The sequence below is a fragment of the Chelonoidis abingdonii genome, chromosome 16 (genome assembly GCF_003597395.2).
Source record: "Chelonoidis abingdonii isolate Lonesome George chromosome 16, CheloAbing_2.0, whole genome shotgun sequence".
NCBI lineage: Eukaryota > Metazoa > Chordata > Testudines > Testudinidae > Chelonoidis > Chelonoidis abingdonii.
The window spans coordinates 3779716-3797633 of record NC_133784.1 but is presented as its reverse complement, the minus strand read 5'-3'; the positions used below and the strand labels follow the sequence as shown (position 1 = coordinate 3797633).

Below are 17918 nucleotides of genomic sequence, written 5' to 3'. Positions count from 1 at the left end.
GGTGCTTCCTGCCTCCCCCACCCCTCCCAGGCTACCGTAGCAGTTATCCCCCTATTTGTGTGATGAATTAATAAAGAATGCATGAATGTGAAGTAACAATGACTTTATTGCCTCTGCAAGTGGTGATCGAAGGGGGGAGAAGAGGGTGGTTAGCTTACAAGGAAGTAGAATGAACCAAGGGGGGAGGGGTTCATCAAGGAAAAACAAACAGAACTTTCACACCGTAGCCTGGCCAGTCATGAAACTGATTTTCAAAGCTTCTCTGATGTGCAGCGCACCCTCCTGTACTCTGCTAACCGCCCTGGTGTCTGGCTGCGCAAAATCAGCGACCAGGCGATTTGCCTCAACCTCCCACCTTGCCATAAACATCTCCCTCTTACTCTTGCAGATATTGTGGAGCGCATAGCAAGCAGTAATAATAATGGGAATATTGGTTTTGCTGCGGTCTATCCGAGTCAGTAAACTGCGCCAACGTGCTTTTAAACATCCAAATGCACATTCTATCACCATTCTGCACTTGCTCAGCCTATAGTTGAACAGCTCCTAACTACTGCCCAGGCTGCCTGTGTACGGCTTCATGAGCCATGGCATTGAGGGGTAGGCTGGGTCCCCAAGGATAATCATAGGCTTTTCAACATTCCCAATGGTTATTTTCTGGTCTGGGAAGAAAGTCCCTTGCTGCAGCTTTTGAAACAGACCAGAGTTCCTGAAGATGCAAGCGTCATATACCTTTCCCAGCCATCCCACACTGATGTTGATGAAATGTCCCTTGTGATCCACCAGTGCTTGCGGCACTATGGAAAAGTACCCCTTGCGGTTTATGTACTTGGTGGCTTGGTGCTCCAGTGCCACGATAGGGCTATGGGTTCCGTCTGTTGCCCCACCACAGTTAGAGAATCCCATTACAGCAAAACCATCCACTATGACCTGCACATTTCCCAGAGTCACTACCCTTGATAGCAGCAGCTCTTTGATTGTGTTGGCTCCTTGGATCACAGCAGCCCCCACAGTAGATTTGCCCACTCCAAATTGATGCCCAACTGACCAGTAGCTGTCTGGTGTTGCAAGCTTCCACAGGGCTATCACCTCTCGCTTGTGAACTGTGAGGGCTGCTCTCATTGTGGTATTCTTGCAGTTCATGGAAGGGGAAAGCAAGTCACAAAGTTCCATGAAAGTGCCCTTACGCATGCGAAAGTTTTGCAGCCACTGGGAATCATCCCAGACCTGCAACACTGTGCGGTCCCACCAGTCTTAGCTTGTTTCCCAGGCCCAGAATTGGCATTCCACAGCATGAACCTGCCCCATTAACACAATGATGTCCACGTTGCCGAGGCCTGTACTTTGAGAGAAGTCTGTGTCCATGTCCTCATCACTTTTGTCACCGCACTGCCGTCGCCTCCTCTCCTGGTTTTGTTTTTGCAGGTTCTGGTTCTGCATATACTGCAGGATAATGTGCACGGTGTTTATAGTGCTCATAATTGTAGCGGTGATCTGAGTGAGCTCCATGCTTGCCGTGCTATGGCGTCTGCGCTGAAAAAAGGCGTGAAACGATTGTCTGCTGTTGCTCTGACAGAAAGAGGGGTGACTGATAACTTGGCTTACAGGGTTGTCACACAGAATGGCCTCCAAGTATTAAACTCACAACCCTGGATTTAGCAGGCCAATGCTCAAACCATTGAGCTATCCCTCCTTCTGCTATTCACAGAGGGAGAGGAGAGCAAATGAATACAAAACAAATCTGATCTCTTTATTGTTTTGATCCACTCCATCTCTCTTATACATCTTCGGGTGGCAGCAGACGGTGCAGTACAATTGCTAGCCACTGTCGTCTCCTGGCAGCTTGCCAGAAGACGGTGCAGTGTGACTGCTGGCCATCGTCGTCTCTCATTTATGTCCAGGCGCCCCCGGCCAACCTTACTGAGGCCTGCCAGGAGCATGCATATCTGCCCAGGCGCCCCCAACTGACCTCACCGAGGTCAGTTAAAAGAGCACTCGGGAGACGACGACGAAGGCTATCAGTCGTAATGCACTGTCTGCTGCCAAAAGGGAATAAGCTGCTTCTGTGTAGCAATGCAGTACCATGTCTGGCAGCACCCAGGAGACATACGGTGATGATGAGCTGAGCAGGCTCCATGCTTACCGTGGTATGTCATCTGCACAGGTAACCCAGGAAAAAAGGCGAGAAACTATTGCCATTGCTTTCATGGGCAGGGAGGCTGACGACATTTACCCAGCACCACCTGCGACAATGTTTTTGCCCCATCAGGCATTGGGAATTTAACCCAGAATTCCAATGGACGGCGGAGACTGCGGGAACTGTGGGATAGCTACCCACAGTGCAATGCTCCAGAAGTCAATGCTAGCCTCAGTACTGTGGACGCACTCCGCTGAGTAAATGTTCTTAATGGTCTTAAGTGGGGACACACACAATCGACTGTATAAAATTGATTTGTAAAAAATCGACTTCTGTAAATTCGACCTAATTTCGTAGTGTAGGCGTGGATATGTCTTGAATTCAGGCGGTTCTGGGAGAACTTTTTCCCTATGAAAAGGGGTGGATGAGATACCTAATTGCTTAATATTGCCCCCTCTGGATGACTTCTTACCAAAGGCTCCATCCTTCCTTGCTGGAAGGTTGGATATACATTGGGGGCACCAAAATGGAAGAACTGAAGTGAACTGCAGTGAAATAACTTCATAAGCCTTAGATGTCATGGAGTGCATCTCTTTCTGCACCCAAGCAAAAGGGGTGAGCTCAGTTGAATACCTGTTATGGAAACAGACACCAAAAGAAGCTGACTCCTTCAGGTTCTCATTAGCAGATGTTTGGGGGGGCAGGGGGACGTGTGTGTATAAATCATGTTGAAACAAACTCTCTTTGCAGATACAGAGCAAATCAGGGAGACTTTGCGGAGAGGGCTTGAGATTAACAGCAAACCGGTTCTACCTCCAATAAACGCACAAAGACAGAATGGGTTGAACTATGATCGAGCACCGTAAGTAGGATCCCATGCTCTTCAGATTTGGGGGAAGGGAAGAGTAGAAGAGTTGAGAGTGAAAACGAGATTATGGCTTGGCGGGACCACTGCATGGGGAGTAGGGGAAAGGGTAACAGTGGGTACTTGCTGCCAAGAAACACAGAGGGAGATGAATTTTTCAGGGTGGTTTAATGGCATAGTAAATAGAGAGACCTTGTACTGTGCGATAGAGTTCCAAAAGAAGCCCCTTCGCTTAAGTTGTTTGAAGTTGGACTGGAAAAAGCACCGGAGAATGTATTGTAGGGAAAAAAGCTGCAGTATCATCCAGAGAGTTAGCACTGTAGATCTTTTTCCTACATAACTTCTGAGTTGGTGAGTGCATGGCAAGTGGCCTACTTGCACATGCTGCACGTCTGATCATTTTTGCCTTTTGAGGGCTTCCCCACCCACTGAACGTGAGACCTCGTTTTCAGTTACCATTGGTACTGTTTGCCGTGAGAGAGAGCAGTGGAGGAAGACAGTTTAGCAATACTGTCAAGCATAGTAGCACACAGTTTACATACCTTGAATGGTTGTATCTGGAGCGTCTCACTTTCTGGATTCAGTGAATGTTTTCTTTTAGGGGGAGGCGACAGGGCATGGCTGGTGAGGGTGGATTTCTAAAGCAGCTATTAAAAGCAATAAATAATGGGAAGGGATTGTCATCTACACTTAATCTTTACTGCACGGTACTCATCTTTTTGCTACGTTTTTTTTTTTTCCTTCTCCTTCAGCCTTGGTGCTTTGGTCCAAAGAGTAGAGGTCAGCGTGAAATCTTCCTTTTTCCAGTATCAGAAATGCTCACTGTCCTTCAAACTGCTCCTTTCCCTTCACCTCCCACTGTTCGCTGCCATTCCTGTGCTAGTTCATTCTTAACTGACACGTCATAGCTAGTGTAATATCATTCTTAATACTTTGTTATAGTCCTCTCGTCCTTTCTCCTGTTTTTTCCTCTCTGTTCCCTGTTTGGCTGGTCAAATCTTTTTGGGTCACAGGGTCTCTCTCTTAATTCATGATGCAATATAAATATCAAGTAACATGAAATAGATGTGGCCTGGCTGTTTTTAAAAAAGGCACTTGAGATTTTTTCATCATTTTAAAAATCATTCTTAGATTCAGTATAATAATACTGTGGGGCCAGATTCTGACATCGCTATTGATACTGAGTAACATCTTGCTCCATGAAAAGTGTCCCATGGAATTTTTAATTTTTTTTAAAAACTACTTGTGGGATAAGATACTATTTGGCTATCACATCTGCTCCTTGGAAGGTTGAAATTTACCCAAAATCTTCCCCCATGATGCGTGTCTGCTGACCTGTTACAGGATTGCTCCTGAGTACTGTGCTACTGGTGTGGAATTAAATAGGCAGTACATCTCCTATGTTCACAACTTTTCAGGGGCAGCAAAACATTTGGGGTCATTGTCAGTTTGAGAGAATGTCTGACATACAAGCACTAATACCGGACGGCAGCTATAATTCAGACAAGACAGGCATTCAGGGATCAGGTAAACAGGTCTCTACTGAAGACAGAGCACTGAAGCATTGGAGGGGGACTTCAGCAAGGGTGAGAGGCGGAACACCTGCATAAATATTGACATGTCTGTTTTTTTAACAGCTCAAGGCAAGGAGGAAGGTGAATCAAATATGGAACCTCCTGACCTTGACAGTGCCCTTTGTAATGAATATATCTCATTTCCTTATCTTATCAGTAATTCCTCTAAGCGAAAAAGATGGGGAATGATTGCTTCCCAGTATTTGCTTGCTGAAAGATCAATAAGTTGCTTTGCTCAGTCTGTAGTTACCACTTTGGAAACAGATAGCTGCCCTGTTTCTCCATAATAGCAGCTCTCATTAGGGGAAGACAGCATCTAGAATGCTGCGTCTTTTTCCTGGAGTCACTTTGATAGCTAGCACCCTCCGTGCTAAAAGAGCTCTCCACCGCCGACATCGAACAGCCATATGCTCCCCCCATGTCTTGCGTTCTTGCTGCCACCTTAGACGTTGGTTTATAAAGAGAAGCTTTTCACTTCATGCTGATGCTTTTTCCCCGAATCACTACGTTCATGGAAGAAAGTGCAGTGAAATCTCGACTAGGCCTTCTCTGTCCTGGGAAAATGACTCATGTTGGAAAATGTGTTAACTAATACATTTTAACTAGTGCAATGGTAAATCTCATTTAAGACATGGGGCAGTTGTGTTTACTGTTGTGCTTGTTAAAACGTATTAGTTAACACACTTTCCCAGTATAGACAAGGCTAAAGAATTCAACCTGATTAAGCAACTTCCTGCCCTAAGAGACCATCACAAATTATCCCTGGACTCTGAGCAGTGTTAGATTAAATGAGGGGAAGAGCTTCAGCACCACTGATATAAAACTGCTGTAACTGGTGGCAATTTTTTTGCATGTGTAGATGAAATCAAATCTCCAGTCTTTATGCAAGTATCTAAAGTGACAAACAGCAAGGTTGAAAGACAGGGTGCATGGGTCTCTGCAGCTTTCCTGTGTGACCTTGGGCAGGTCACTTACGGTATGTCTATACAGCAACTAGACACCAGTTGCCTTGGGCTTGTGGGGCTCAGGCTCTGGGGCTGTTTCATTGCTATGTAGACTTCCAGGCTCAGGCTGGAGCATGGGTTCTAGGACCCTGCAGGTTGGGAGAGCCTCTTCTCAGAAGTCTACATAGCAATGAAACAGCCCCGAGTCAGCTGGCCCGGGCCAGCTGCAGGTTTTTTTCCCTATGTAGATATATCCTTAGCCTCTCTGTGCCTCAGTTTCCATATCTGTAAAATGGGAATAGTAGCTCTGCCCTCCCTCACAAGAGTGTTGTGAGGCTAGATATATTGACTACTGTGAGAGTCTTCAGAAACTACACTGATGGGACTAGTGTCTGATCATACACAGCACTGTTTACCCAGACAGTAAAATATCAAGTTGTGGCTTTTTTTGAAAGCTGTGTGAATAAGTGCTTTAGGGGGCTATTCAGGAACATGACCGAAATATTATCTCAGTCAGGGTAAAATGTGTCTCATCCACTTTGCATGTTGAAGTCCACAGAATTTAAGGTTATAACATTTGCACCTAGCTGGCAGTAAAATATTAAAATCTGACACACAGGCAAACTCCAGTAGCTGTATGCAGTAAAAAGTGTGTGCTGTTTATTCCAAAGACTTGCAGTTGCTGACCACTGTCTTTCCTTCCTAGTCCTTCCTTCAATAATTCGTCAGTGTTTAAATCAGCAAAACATTCTAGTTTTCTAATAGTTCTATGCATAAAACTCTGCAGAGGGGATGCAGACCTGGGTGTAATTTGCTAGCCCTGCATCATTGCAAACTGAAGCATTTGTATTCTAAGACCCATATTTCTTCTTCGAGTGCTTGCTCATGTCCATTCGACATACGGTGTGTGTGCTCACCACGTGAACCAGTGCCGGGAGTTTTTCCTTCAGCAATATCTGTAGGGGACCAGCTCTGGCACCCCCTGGGATGGCACCTACATGGTGCGGTATAAGGGGCACCACTGACTCCCCACACCCTCAGTTCCTTCTTGCAGCCAGTGACGGTGCTGAAACTTTTGCTGCTTCAGCTAGCGTTGTTTCGTGCTCAGTTCTTGCAAACTTTGAAAATCTGTAATAGAGTTGTATATAGTTAGTAGTTCTTAGCAGTAGTTCTCAACTCTGCGTTAGTCTTGGACGGGACTCAGCCAGGGGATGGGGCATGCTCCGGTCCCCAAGCTTTAAGCCCTGTGATTGCTGCAAACAGCCTGTGCCCGTCGGTGATCCACGTAACCAGCTGCCTAAGGTGCTTAGGCAAAGGACACATAAGTGACAGGTGCTGTATCTGCAAGTCCTTCAAACCGAAGATGAAGAAGGAGCGCAATATCCATGTGAAAGTGCTCTTGATGGAGTCGGCACTCGCTCTGGCACCGGAACAGCAATCCAACTCCACACCGAGCACCATGGCCTCTGTGCGCAGTGCGCCGCCGCCGCAGTCATCGAGCCAGCACCAGTCCCCCTCTACGGCTCTGGAGAAGCCAAAAAAGAAGAGGGGAAGATCTCCTATCTCATGCAAGGAAAAAGAGAGGATTGGGAGTGAGCCATGACCTGTGCCGGGCGGCACAACGCGCCCATTGGGAATTTGGGCCCCAGCTCAGGTCAAGTGGTGCAGCCCATCCAATGGTTTGCCTGTGACCCTGGATAGTGGTGCGGTCCAGGCCAGTGTCAGGTGCCATAAATGCGCAACGCCCTTCTAGCAGCTCAGGAGATCCTGACCCTCCCGGTGCCACCCACACCAGTTTCGGTGGTACCCCGGTCTTGGGGAAACCCGCGTTGGGACCTATTTGTGTGTCCCCGTCTCAGTGGGCCATTCCCCATCGAGAGGGACATCCTGCCATTGCTCGCCCGCCTGAAGCCATCATGCCTCAGGCTCAGCTGAGCTCTCTCAGTTCCTGCACCAGGGGCACCAGTCGAGGGACTGGAGGCGTAATTCACCAGTAGATTGGTGCAGACCCTCTGAGGCACGTGCCACCCAGCAAGAGCTCAGGGACCAGCCCCGACCATCTCCAAGGGCCCAGTACTGATCCCGGGACTGATTGGACACCAGAAACTACCGATCACCGGGCTGTCATCACCCTGCTCAGGACGATCCTCCCGGCAGCCAACCTGTAGTAACTCTCGGTCCTATTCAACGTCCTGGTACCAGTCGAGTAGCGGGTATCCAACCCAGATCTGCTGAACGCTGTCGTTCCCCGAGAGCCCAACCAAGACGATCTCGCTCGGACAGGTTGGCTTTGGGTTACAGTGACGGTCACCAGTCAGACAAGAGCCACCGCTCAGCCCAATCCTGGTCTCCTGGTACCATCCATCCACCGAGGCCCAGCAGTCTTTGCAGGACCTGCCCTTCGACAGTGGGGCCCTATTTGAGGAGCAAACAGACGGAAAGTTGCATGGCCTCAAGGACTTCTGCACCACCCTAAAAACCCTGGGGGTCTCTGTCCCAGCCCCAGCGTGTAAGTGGCAAGAAGGAATTGAGGGTGGGGGGAGCCAGCGGTGTCCCTTATACTACACCATGTGTGTGCCACTCTAAGGGGCGTCAGAGCCAGCCCCTACGGATACTGTTGAGGGAAAAACTTCCGGCACCGGTGCATGTGTGCGAGCGCACAGACTTACTATGGAATGGGCGTGAGCAGCACATCTTGAAGAACACCAGTTACAGAAACGGTAACCTTTTTTTTGGTTGCTGAGAGGGCTCGATCCTGCAGTGTGCTCAGCACTCTGGCCCCAGTCCAGCACAGCATGTGCTTAATTGTAAGTATGTGAGTAATTCCACTGATTTTAATACCAGTTCAGTTTGTCCCAAAGTCCTAAGAAAAGCTTCCTTGAGGAAAAATTGGTTTCGGTCTAAACTCTTCAGAGCAGCTGTGGCACAAGTCACAAGACTGGACTTTCTTTTGTAGTTACTACTGTAGACAGCACAGTTCCTCTTCTAAAGATATGACTGAAAACGCTCCCGAGGTTTAAAAGTGCATTGGACGATTGTTTCTCAAAATGACTGTTCGTTCCATTCATAAACACCTATTAATCAGTTCATAGAAATTAAATAAAAACATGTCTAGTAATCTTTGGAAATGTTTTGTCATTTGGACCATGATAACATAATACTCTGCTTCACTACTTGGGGAAAATGGGGCTTATATGCATAAATATGTTCATTAGTGTGCATTATTTGCTGGTTAGGACCTGCAGCATGGTAGTGCTTTCCAGACAGACAAGAAGGGATGGTCCCCGCTCCATGAAGCTCACAATCTAAGCTGCAAGGAATCCGTGTAGGAGCCAGATACTGTTCAGACTCCTGATGTAAAAGATCAATGGCACTCGTAGAGTCAAGCTTTGTTCTCTATTTAATTTCTGGGCAGAGACCTTAACACCACTGGCAATTAATCCTCACAACACCACTGGGAGGTAGGTAAGTGTTCTCTCCACTTTACAGATGAGGAAATGGAGGATAACTAACTTGCCCAAGACCAGAAGTTCTAGGCAGAGCCAAAATTGGAACCTGGGTGGTGGTAATTCCTAGCCCTCTTCCTGAACCCTCTAGATCACTCTCCCTCTGTGAGGATGTAACAGGGTCAGCTACTCACTGCTCGGCAGCACCTTCTTGTGGCTCGTCTGGGGAATTCACTCGCTGCTATTTGTGTCCTGTCCAGGGGTCACTCAGCTCCTGACCTCAATCACTCATTCTGCACTCTGTTGCCTCTCTCTCGCTCCTCTCCTAAGCCACAATCATCTTCCCCTTCTGGGGTCTCACCAGAGTCACTCTCCACACAGTCTCATGCAGTCTCCCTGTCTCCTGCGCTGACTTCACCACTCCTACAGGCCTCCTCCTACTCCAGGTTCCAGTCCAGAGACACTCGAACCAGCAGTTCAGGTCTATTCTCCCAGTCCTTTCTGCTCCATCCCTGGACTGCTTCCTGCTCTCCCTCGCACCCCCCCATATATCAGGGAATGTCTGCAGGGTTTCCCACTGCAACCCTCTCTGTTGCCATCTCCCTGGCTTGATAGAATCCCCCACCTGTTTCTGACCAAATGAGCTTCATCCCCAATTAAGCCTCATTGCATCCTAGCTTCCCTCTAGGTGCAGCCAACAGCTAAATGGCACCTCTTACCTATATTAACCCCTCCAGGGCTAGCGTGGGGTGAACATCCCATCACAGAGGGCAATGGTATTTGTAAACACTATCAGTAAAATGGCTGAAGTCATCAAGTAAGGGATAGAATATAAATCTACAGCTTGTGAAATGTACAAGCTAAGGTTAAAAATACTGCTGGCTACAACTCACTGTGCCAGTGCTCCGATACCTTTCACCCAATTGCCCAGTGATCTGACCCTTTTCTCAACAAAAGTGTAAGCAACTGAGTGAGGCCTCCTGTTACCGAGACGGAATTACTTTGGCAAAATACAGTATTGACTGACTATACTATTCCTTAGTATTGGAGTTAGCTCTCTTCATCCAGAGACCTTAAATAGCATAAAGAATTAGAGCAGCAGTACTCCCTGCAGCAGGAAAAGTACTCTCTTCATGTATCTTTGACTTTGAAAAACCGTTTGTATATTCACTTTCTCATCATTACATTACTTACTCATCTGGTCCAGACAGATCTGGTTCATGGAATGACTAACAATGTCTGCCCACCCACCAATCAGGATCTGGCCATTTCTGGATCTCCTAACCCAGGACAGGGGTAAAATCAAACATCCCAGCCTGGGCTTACTCCACCTCGGGACTTGGTGTTTGGATGGGCATCAGAACTAGAATGCTCATGTTCTGCCCCCATTCAGGAAACCTTAACCAAATTAGAAAGGATTCTACTAGAATCTGCTGCCCAAGCAAATGGAGATGATTTTTGGCCTGGGCATGACTCCACCAACATTCTCCAGATTCTGCGGGCATTCTGGTTGTCTTAGATCATTTCCTGTCCCTGAAGGCTTCAGGTCTCGCTCTTAGTTCGCTATGGGTACACCTAGCAGTGATTAATGCCTTCCTTCCTCCAGTGGAAAGACATGCCATCTTTATCCACCTAACTACTGTATGGTTTATGAAAGGCTTAATTGGGACCTTCCCACCAATCCTTATATCTATGCCTCAGTGGGACCTTAACGCTTGTTCTGTCAACACTCATAGGTCCACCTTTCGAACATATGGTGACATGTGACATGGCCCACCTATCCATGAAGATTTCATTCTTAGTGGCCGTCACTTCTTCCAGGAGGTTTTAGTGAGCTAGGTGCCCTCAGGGCAGACCTACAGTATAGTGTTCCACAAAGAGAAAGTTTTCTCTTCATTTACACTCCCAATTTCGCCCCAGGATGGTTTGAGTTCCACATCAATCAAATGATACTTACCTGTTCCTTGAAACCCCATGCTTCCTCCAAAGACAAGAGGCTTCACTTCCTTGATGTCCGGCACCCTGACATTCTACCTGAAAAGAACCAATCCCATTAGGAGATCTGAGACTTTCTGTTGCCATAGCGGAAAGGTCAGGTGGGCAAGCCAAGCCATATCCTCCCAGAGGATTTCTAAATGGGTTTCGGGATGCATCTTAGGTATGTCTACACTACCTGCTGGATTGGCGGGCAGTGATTGATCCAGTGGGGGTCTATATCGCGTCTACACTAAACACGATAAGTCAGTCTGTGAGTGCTCTCCCGTTGATTCCTGTACTTCACTGCCGCGAGAGGTGCAGGCGGAGTCGGTGGGGGAGCGGCAGCAGTCAACTTACCGCAGTGAAGACTCTACAGTAAGTTGATCTAAATATGTTTATTTCAGTGACATTATCACAGCTTACGCCACATGAGCACAAGCTTCCTCCATGGTATCCCTATCTGACATCCCACCGCAGGACATTTTCAGGGCAGCAAGTTGGAGTTCTGTCCACACGTTTGCGAGATTGACTGACTGTGGATGCAGTGGTAGGAATGGCAGTATTGCAAGTACCTTTTATTGCCATCTTCCTCACACCCTCTTCCAGTCTGAACACTGCTTGCCAATCCAGTCAGCCATGTGTGGAATACACCTAGGGGCAAGCACTCGAAGTGGAGGTTTTTCAAGATGTCATCCCTATCTGTATTCCACTACCTGCCTTCCATCCCCTATACTTCAGATCCTGTTGGATTTGTGGTAATAGAAGGAACTGGAGAGGTGTTGACCCACACAGCCTCCTATAGCCTTGGTTGGGAGCATGAGGGGAGCTACTATGTATGTGCGGGACAACGGACACCGCTTTGAAGAATTTCTGGACTTTGGCGCACAGCATGCATGTGTGGAATACGGATAGGGACCCAACAGCTCTTAGAACCTCCAGTTACAGCTGGTACCCTGCACTTTTTTTTAACCAGCATGACTTTTTCCCTTGCTTGAGACTTTTGGCACTTCTGATAGTGTTATTAAACAATACCTAATCACCATTCATATTTTTCTGATTAAATTGTCCCTCCAGCTGATCGTTTTCAGCTTTGTGGAATTTTTACAGCACCGTGTGTTTGTGTGTGTGTTTACTGGTCTGGACTCCGTTCTGTTTGCACATTATCAATGTGATCAAGTTATAATTGCTTGTACCGAAACCACCATTAATGTTTTAGTGCTGTGATCAGTTCCTCTTTGGTTGTCAATGGGAGATCTAATACAGGATTCCCCCATGTTGGCTGGAACACTTTTGAGTTAGGAAACTGTCATCTCTAATATTTAGGCACTCCAGGGATGTTTTAGTACTGGCAATATGCGTCCTCTAGCACATCACTCAGATTAAAGTCCTCCATGATCTCCCAGCTTATTTTCTCAATCTACTATTCTTAAGCCAACTCCCATTAGTTTCAGTGGGAGTCTTGCCTGAGTAACAATTGCAGCACAGATCAGAAGTAGGTGCATTTTGGGGTGTTAATACATTTCAGGGATCTCATCAGGCATAGGCCCGAAGATTGACTGACTAGTCAGCAACATAGTGTAGCAAACACCTGGAAATGCACTGCCTGTTGTACTATATTGCTGTCACCGATACTATAGCTTGTTCTTCTATAGCTCACTCAATCTGAGAATCAAAAAGTGCTTGACAAGCATTAAGTGGCCAATCCTTATGACATCCTTATGTGGGGAGCACTATCTCAGTTATACAGATGGGGAAACTGAGGCATACAGAAGTTGTGTGATTTGCTCAGGATCCCTCAGGGAGTCAGTGGCAGAACCGAGTTGTATTCCTGCATCTCCTGATTCCAATCCAGTTTTAGCTACAGGAAGAATCAGTGACCCTCAGTGTATTAAGTTATCATACAATCTTCAAAATGGATTTGGGGGCTGGGGTGACTTGTTGCTACTTGCACTGCATTCAGTTGATGTCCTCAGGGCCCCACTATGCTAGGAACTATGCAAAGCCATGCTAAGGTAGTCCCTGTCCTGGAGCTTAGTGTAAATAGACAAGACATACAAAGGGTTGGAGGGGCACTGGAAGCCCAGAGCTGAGGGGACATGCCCAAGGTCAGAGAACAGGTCAGTGACGGAGCCACCAATGAATCCTGAGTCCCAAGTCAGCACCCTATCACTGGCATTGCTGTTCACAGAGAAAGTCGCCTTACCCCAACCAAACCTATAAAATAGCTATTGGGACAGCTTGAGAAGAGGTTGCTATAAACATGACATGTTTCATAAAGGAGAGATGTCCAAACTTGTGCAACCAATTTTCTGGGAGCCTGAAGGGCGGTTGCTAATTGGCATAAATTGAAGCAGATTGCAGTCACCCTCACCTTTTAATTTGGACTGAGGGCCTGGGGCGACTACAGGTCCCAGCTCTTGCCACTCAGATCAAGATGGAGCCTCACATTCTGGAGCCTGTAGTCTCCCCAAGGCCTCTTCTCCCTGCTTGAAGCGAGATGAGGCTCCAATCCGTGTTTGGCCACTCGTGCTATAGAAGCCCAGCTTTAGAAATCTGATGTGGCTTACTATTGCTGTTAATCTTCATTCACAAGATTTAAAAAGAAAAAAAAGGGTTCGGGCTGTTGGTAGAAACTGAAGCTGGGGGAAAAAAATAGTTAAAAGTCAGCTAAAGTCACCTTGGTAACTGCTGCAATACGCTCAACCAGAACAAGAAGACATCAAACTCAGCTACAAACAGCTTTAAAGAAACAAAAAGAATTTAATCATCTAAAGAATTAATCTGACAACTGCCCACACTTACACCTCCCACAAGTCTTCAATCACTTGGAAATGTGCTTTAATCTCCTCCAACTCCCCTCCAATTTTATAAAATGCTAGATGTGCAGTCCTCAAACTGGGGCATTTCCAGTATCCTGCTTACATTTAAATGTACTGCCTTTCCAAACACTGCAGCCCTGGCTTTTGCCGACTTGTTTTTTCTGGACATAGAGAAGAAAGAATGATTTATGTGAGTTGGATGAAGTATTAAATCTGGAATAGACAAAGTTTGCAACAATGTATCTAGAGTCAGCTTGATCTAAGTCATAACACTAAAAATTACACCAGCCTTTGCTCCTGATTTATTTGGTGATGGGTGGGGGAGTGAAAGGTTATGGGTAAACAGAATCATAAAATTGGATATCTTGGTGCTAGAAACTAAAGTGTTTCTAAACTCTCCTTTAAAATTTGAAACTACAAGCTAGACATGGCAGGGAAAGCCACGCCATGAGCTTCTGACTAATAACGCCCCAGCAATTCCATCAACCCCTCATCTGGACCGTCACCCTTTCTATGGGCCAGAACAAAGATTTCCATTCCTGCTGAAAGAATGTTAATGTCTCTTGCAGAGTTGTGTGTCCAGTGCACACTCGATAATCTGCAAGTCAGATCTAATTCTTGGCTTTTCTGTAGCGCCTTCAATTGGAGCATCTCAAAACACTTTGTAAACACCACTCTGTTAATTATTGCAATCGAGGGAAGTAGCTCCACTTCTCAGATGGGAAAACCGAGACAGAATTTAAAAAGAAGTCCAAGGCTTTTTTTTCACTGCAAAAGAAGGTGAGGCGTTTTGTACCTTGAGTTAGCTGTGTCTAGGTAAAATCCTAGCAGAGATGAGACATGGATAGTTTTTTTACCCCAACTAGCTATATCAAGGTAAAAACTACTTGTGCATCCCCTAGGTTTTTACACTGAGAGAACTGTGGGCAGGTCTACGTTAGAAGCACTACATCGGCGCAGCTGCACCGTTGCTAGAAATGTGTATAGGCTTCCTAGTGTAGAGGCCCAGTGTGTTGTAAACAGGCCGTGACTTTCATCCGACCCAGTTACAACAAACTGTGGTTGAGTTGTGTCCTCAGTGTAGCTGTCTTTTCACCCAGCCCCCACAATGTCTGCACCCATCATGCTACCTACCTGTGTTCATATCGGTGCGTTTTGGGAAAATCTGGGCAACTGTCCCCACTACCTCAGCAGAGGAGCATGTGCCCTGGGGATGTGTGCACAGAGCAACAGCAGTATCCACACTGGGGGCAATGTGCTTGGGTCCCTTATTATGCAAGGAGGGGAATAGGCCAACTCTGCTACACATTCATAGTTGTGGGTTTACATCTAGACAGCAAAAGACATGTTACAACTTGATTATAGGAATACAGTGATGTAGGGCACATAGCTACTGTGGCTAGTGACTTGTATTAACTACATCATGTGTGGACACACATGTCTAGAACGACCTATGTCACAAAGTGTTCAGAAAGTTTCAGTGTAGACAGGGCCTAAACCTCGATTCAGCTACCCAGCTTTACTCTTTTTAACATAAACAGAGCCCACCCTAGACCACAATCAGAGGAACAACCCATGTTTAAAAAAAAAAACCCAACAAACACGAGGGTGGTAACTATTTGGGAAAGGTTTTTAACTGAAGGGATTGCTGATTATTTGATATTACTTAAGTGTTAACTGCCAAATTGCTTCACACCTTCACCTTGTTAACAGAATGGCTGGTTACTGATTAATGTAAAGTCTTAACTATTTAGGGTCTGAAAAAACCCGTTTGTTGTATTTCAAAGTTATACATTAGTTCAGGGTAGGCAACCTATGGCACGGGTGCCGAAGGCAGCATGCGAGCTAATTTTCAGTGGTACTCACGCTGCCTGGGTCCTGGCCACTGGTCCAGGGGGCTCTGCATTTTATTTAATTTTAAATGAAGCATCTTAAACATTTTAAAAACCTTATTTACTTTACATACAGCAATAGTTTAGTTATATATTATAGACTTATAGAAAGAGACCTTCTAAGAACATTAAAATGTATTACCGGCACACAAAATCTTAAATTAGAGTGAATGAATGAAGACTTGGCACAGCACTGCTGAAAGATTGCCGACCCCTGCGTGCATTAGTGTCATCTGGTGAGCACATAAAGCATAAGCAGCATTCACCATTTAAAAACAAGAGTTTTTGATATGACCTACAAAGCCCAGCCCTTGCCTTCATGGAGTTGTGGTGTTTGTTATATTAGAGCCTGTGGGGGCTAATCAGGAATCAGAGTCCCATTGTGCTAGGCATTGTACAGACTAGTGAATAAAAAACAAAACAAAAAACAGGCCCCAACCCCAGAGAGCTTGCATGCTTTAGGTTTGTGGCAAACGCTATGGAATTCGATTCTGTAAATGCATACCTAGTCTAAACTTAAATTTCCTGGCAGAAGCTGCTCAAAACATTAACCAGTCTGAGTAGAAAAGGGCCAATACCCAATCTCATCTTTACTAACTAAATTGCTGAATAACTCTGGATATGCCCACATGTACACAAATTCTGCTATTGTACATATTAGTTGATAAACTTAGTCTAAAATCTCTCATGTTTCTGGTGGCCGACATCCTGTTGGGGGGCTTGGTAATGAATAATTGGAAACTCTAGGTGACAGGCTAAGGTTTTGTCAGGCAGTGTAAATGAAAATTGTTCCTCCCACCGCCCATGCTATTTACACTGCCATTTGCTACAGCAAAACTTTTCTTTTGGAAGCATTGGTGGGGGGAGGCTTTTTAAGCACCTGTGAATCACAAAAGTTTTGTGGTTCAATTGGCAATGTAGACAAAGCCTGACTTTCCCACAGCGTCATGTGTATATAAGATCTGATAAGGAAGTTCAGGTAAACCTTAGGTTAAGGTCAATTGATCATTAATCAACCATGCACTTCTTGGGTAATCAAACTGTAAAATGTTTCCTTCAGTGTCTGGCCCATTCCACTGCTTTAAGGCCCCACCTATATGGAGCTGTAAAATATGTTTGCTGAACCAGTTTAAACTCCCAGGTTTAGATGCCAGGTAGATTACAAAGGGATGTGTCTTTGCTGCAGAGTTAACCTGGTGATTGGCATTCAGGTGCTCAGCACCTGGGTTAGCCTGGCCCAGATGGGAGTAGTCACACTGCAAAGCCCAGTTACTGTGTGTCCTCACCAGTGCTGCACTCGCCCATGTGTGTCACTAGGGCTGCAGGGGACACATTCCATGGTTTCTTGTGCTGCTGTGCTTCTTTTCCAATCAACTGGGAGACCATGTCTGCCCTTCTGGGCACAAGAGGGTGGGTTGGAATTTTGGAAAGGCATTGGAAGACTGTCAGCACTCGAGTGGTTTAGCTTATTTCCTCACTGCAGAGTGGGAGTAGGTTACCAGCCCTTGTGAAAGCCTCACTTAGGTTTTAGCTGATAGCCTTAGTTGAGCCTGGCTAGCCCTAGTTTAAAGTATCATCAAACTCAGGTGAGAGGGATATGGATGGGGAGGGGAGTGAGAGCCCTGGTGAACTCTGCAGTGAAGACACACCCCGAATCAACAGTGGTGGACAAGCTGTTACATCATGATTCTCACACTCTGCATCTGAGACAAGGCTCCATCTTGCAACGTAGAAAGGGTCAAGTCATATTGTAATGATGATCCTGAACTGTGCTGTGACATGGTAACATGGTTTGTTTGGTCTGAAAGAACCATTCATTGCAGAATGAAATTAGAAGTATGTTTTAACTGTCGGGACAGGTGCTTGGAGTGTTGTCAGCCAGTCTCCTTCCTCTCTCCTCTCCTCTCCCCAACCAAATACAATGATTGTGTAGTGTAGATGAGACCATAGCAATGTGTTACCTCTATTAAACCAAGATTGACAGATAAGAGAAATGTAAACCCTGTCTCTTCTGACATCATGTAAGTTGATGGCATTCTATATGTGCCTCCCTTTCCAGCCAGTTGGCCTCTTTGCCATCTCCGCCCCTTCCTGTGCTCGATCCCAGTCCTTCTGATCACTCAATGCTTTTCGTTTGATGTCTTTTGGGGGGAAGGGTTTTCCTATTGCATGTAAGATTGTTGAATCAAGCACCATCTTTTCCTGTGTTCTCTACAAACACACAAGGAATTATAATGCTACTGTTTGAACATATAAAGTATTTTAGT

The 17918-nt window shown here is 46.1% G+C and overlaps 1 protein-coding gene across 1 annotated transcript in view; it reads left to right on the top strand.

Annotated features, from left to right (window-relative positions):
• SUFU (SUFU negative regulator of hedgehog signaling) overlaps nucleotides 1-17918 on the top strand; it is a 112748-nt gene that overhangs the window by 77961 nt on the left and 16869 nt on the right. The window contains exon 7 of the mRNA XM_075072970.1: nucleotides 2885-2996. Within this exon, the coding sequence (XP_074929071.1) occupies nucleotides 2885-2996 (112 nt within the window). The remainder of the gene's footprint in view (nucleotides 1-2884; nucleotides 2997-17918) is intronic.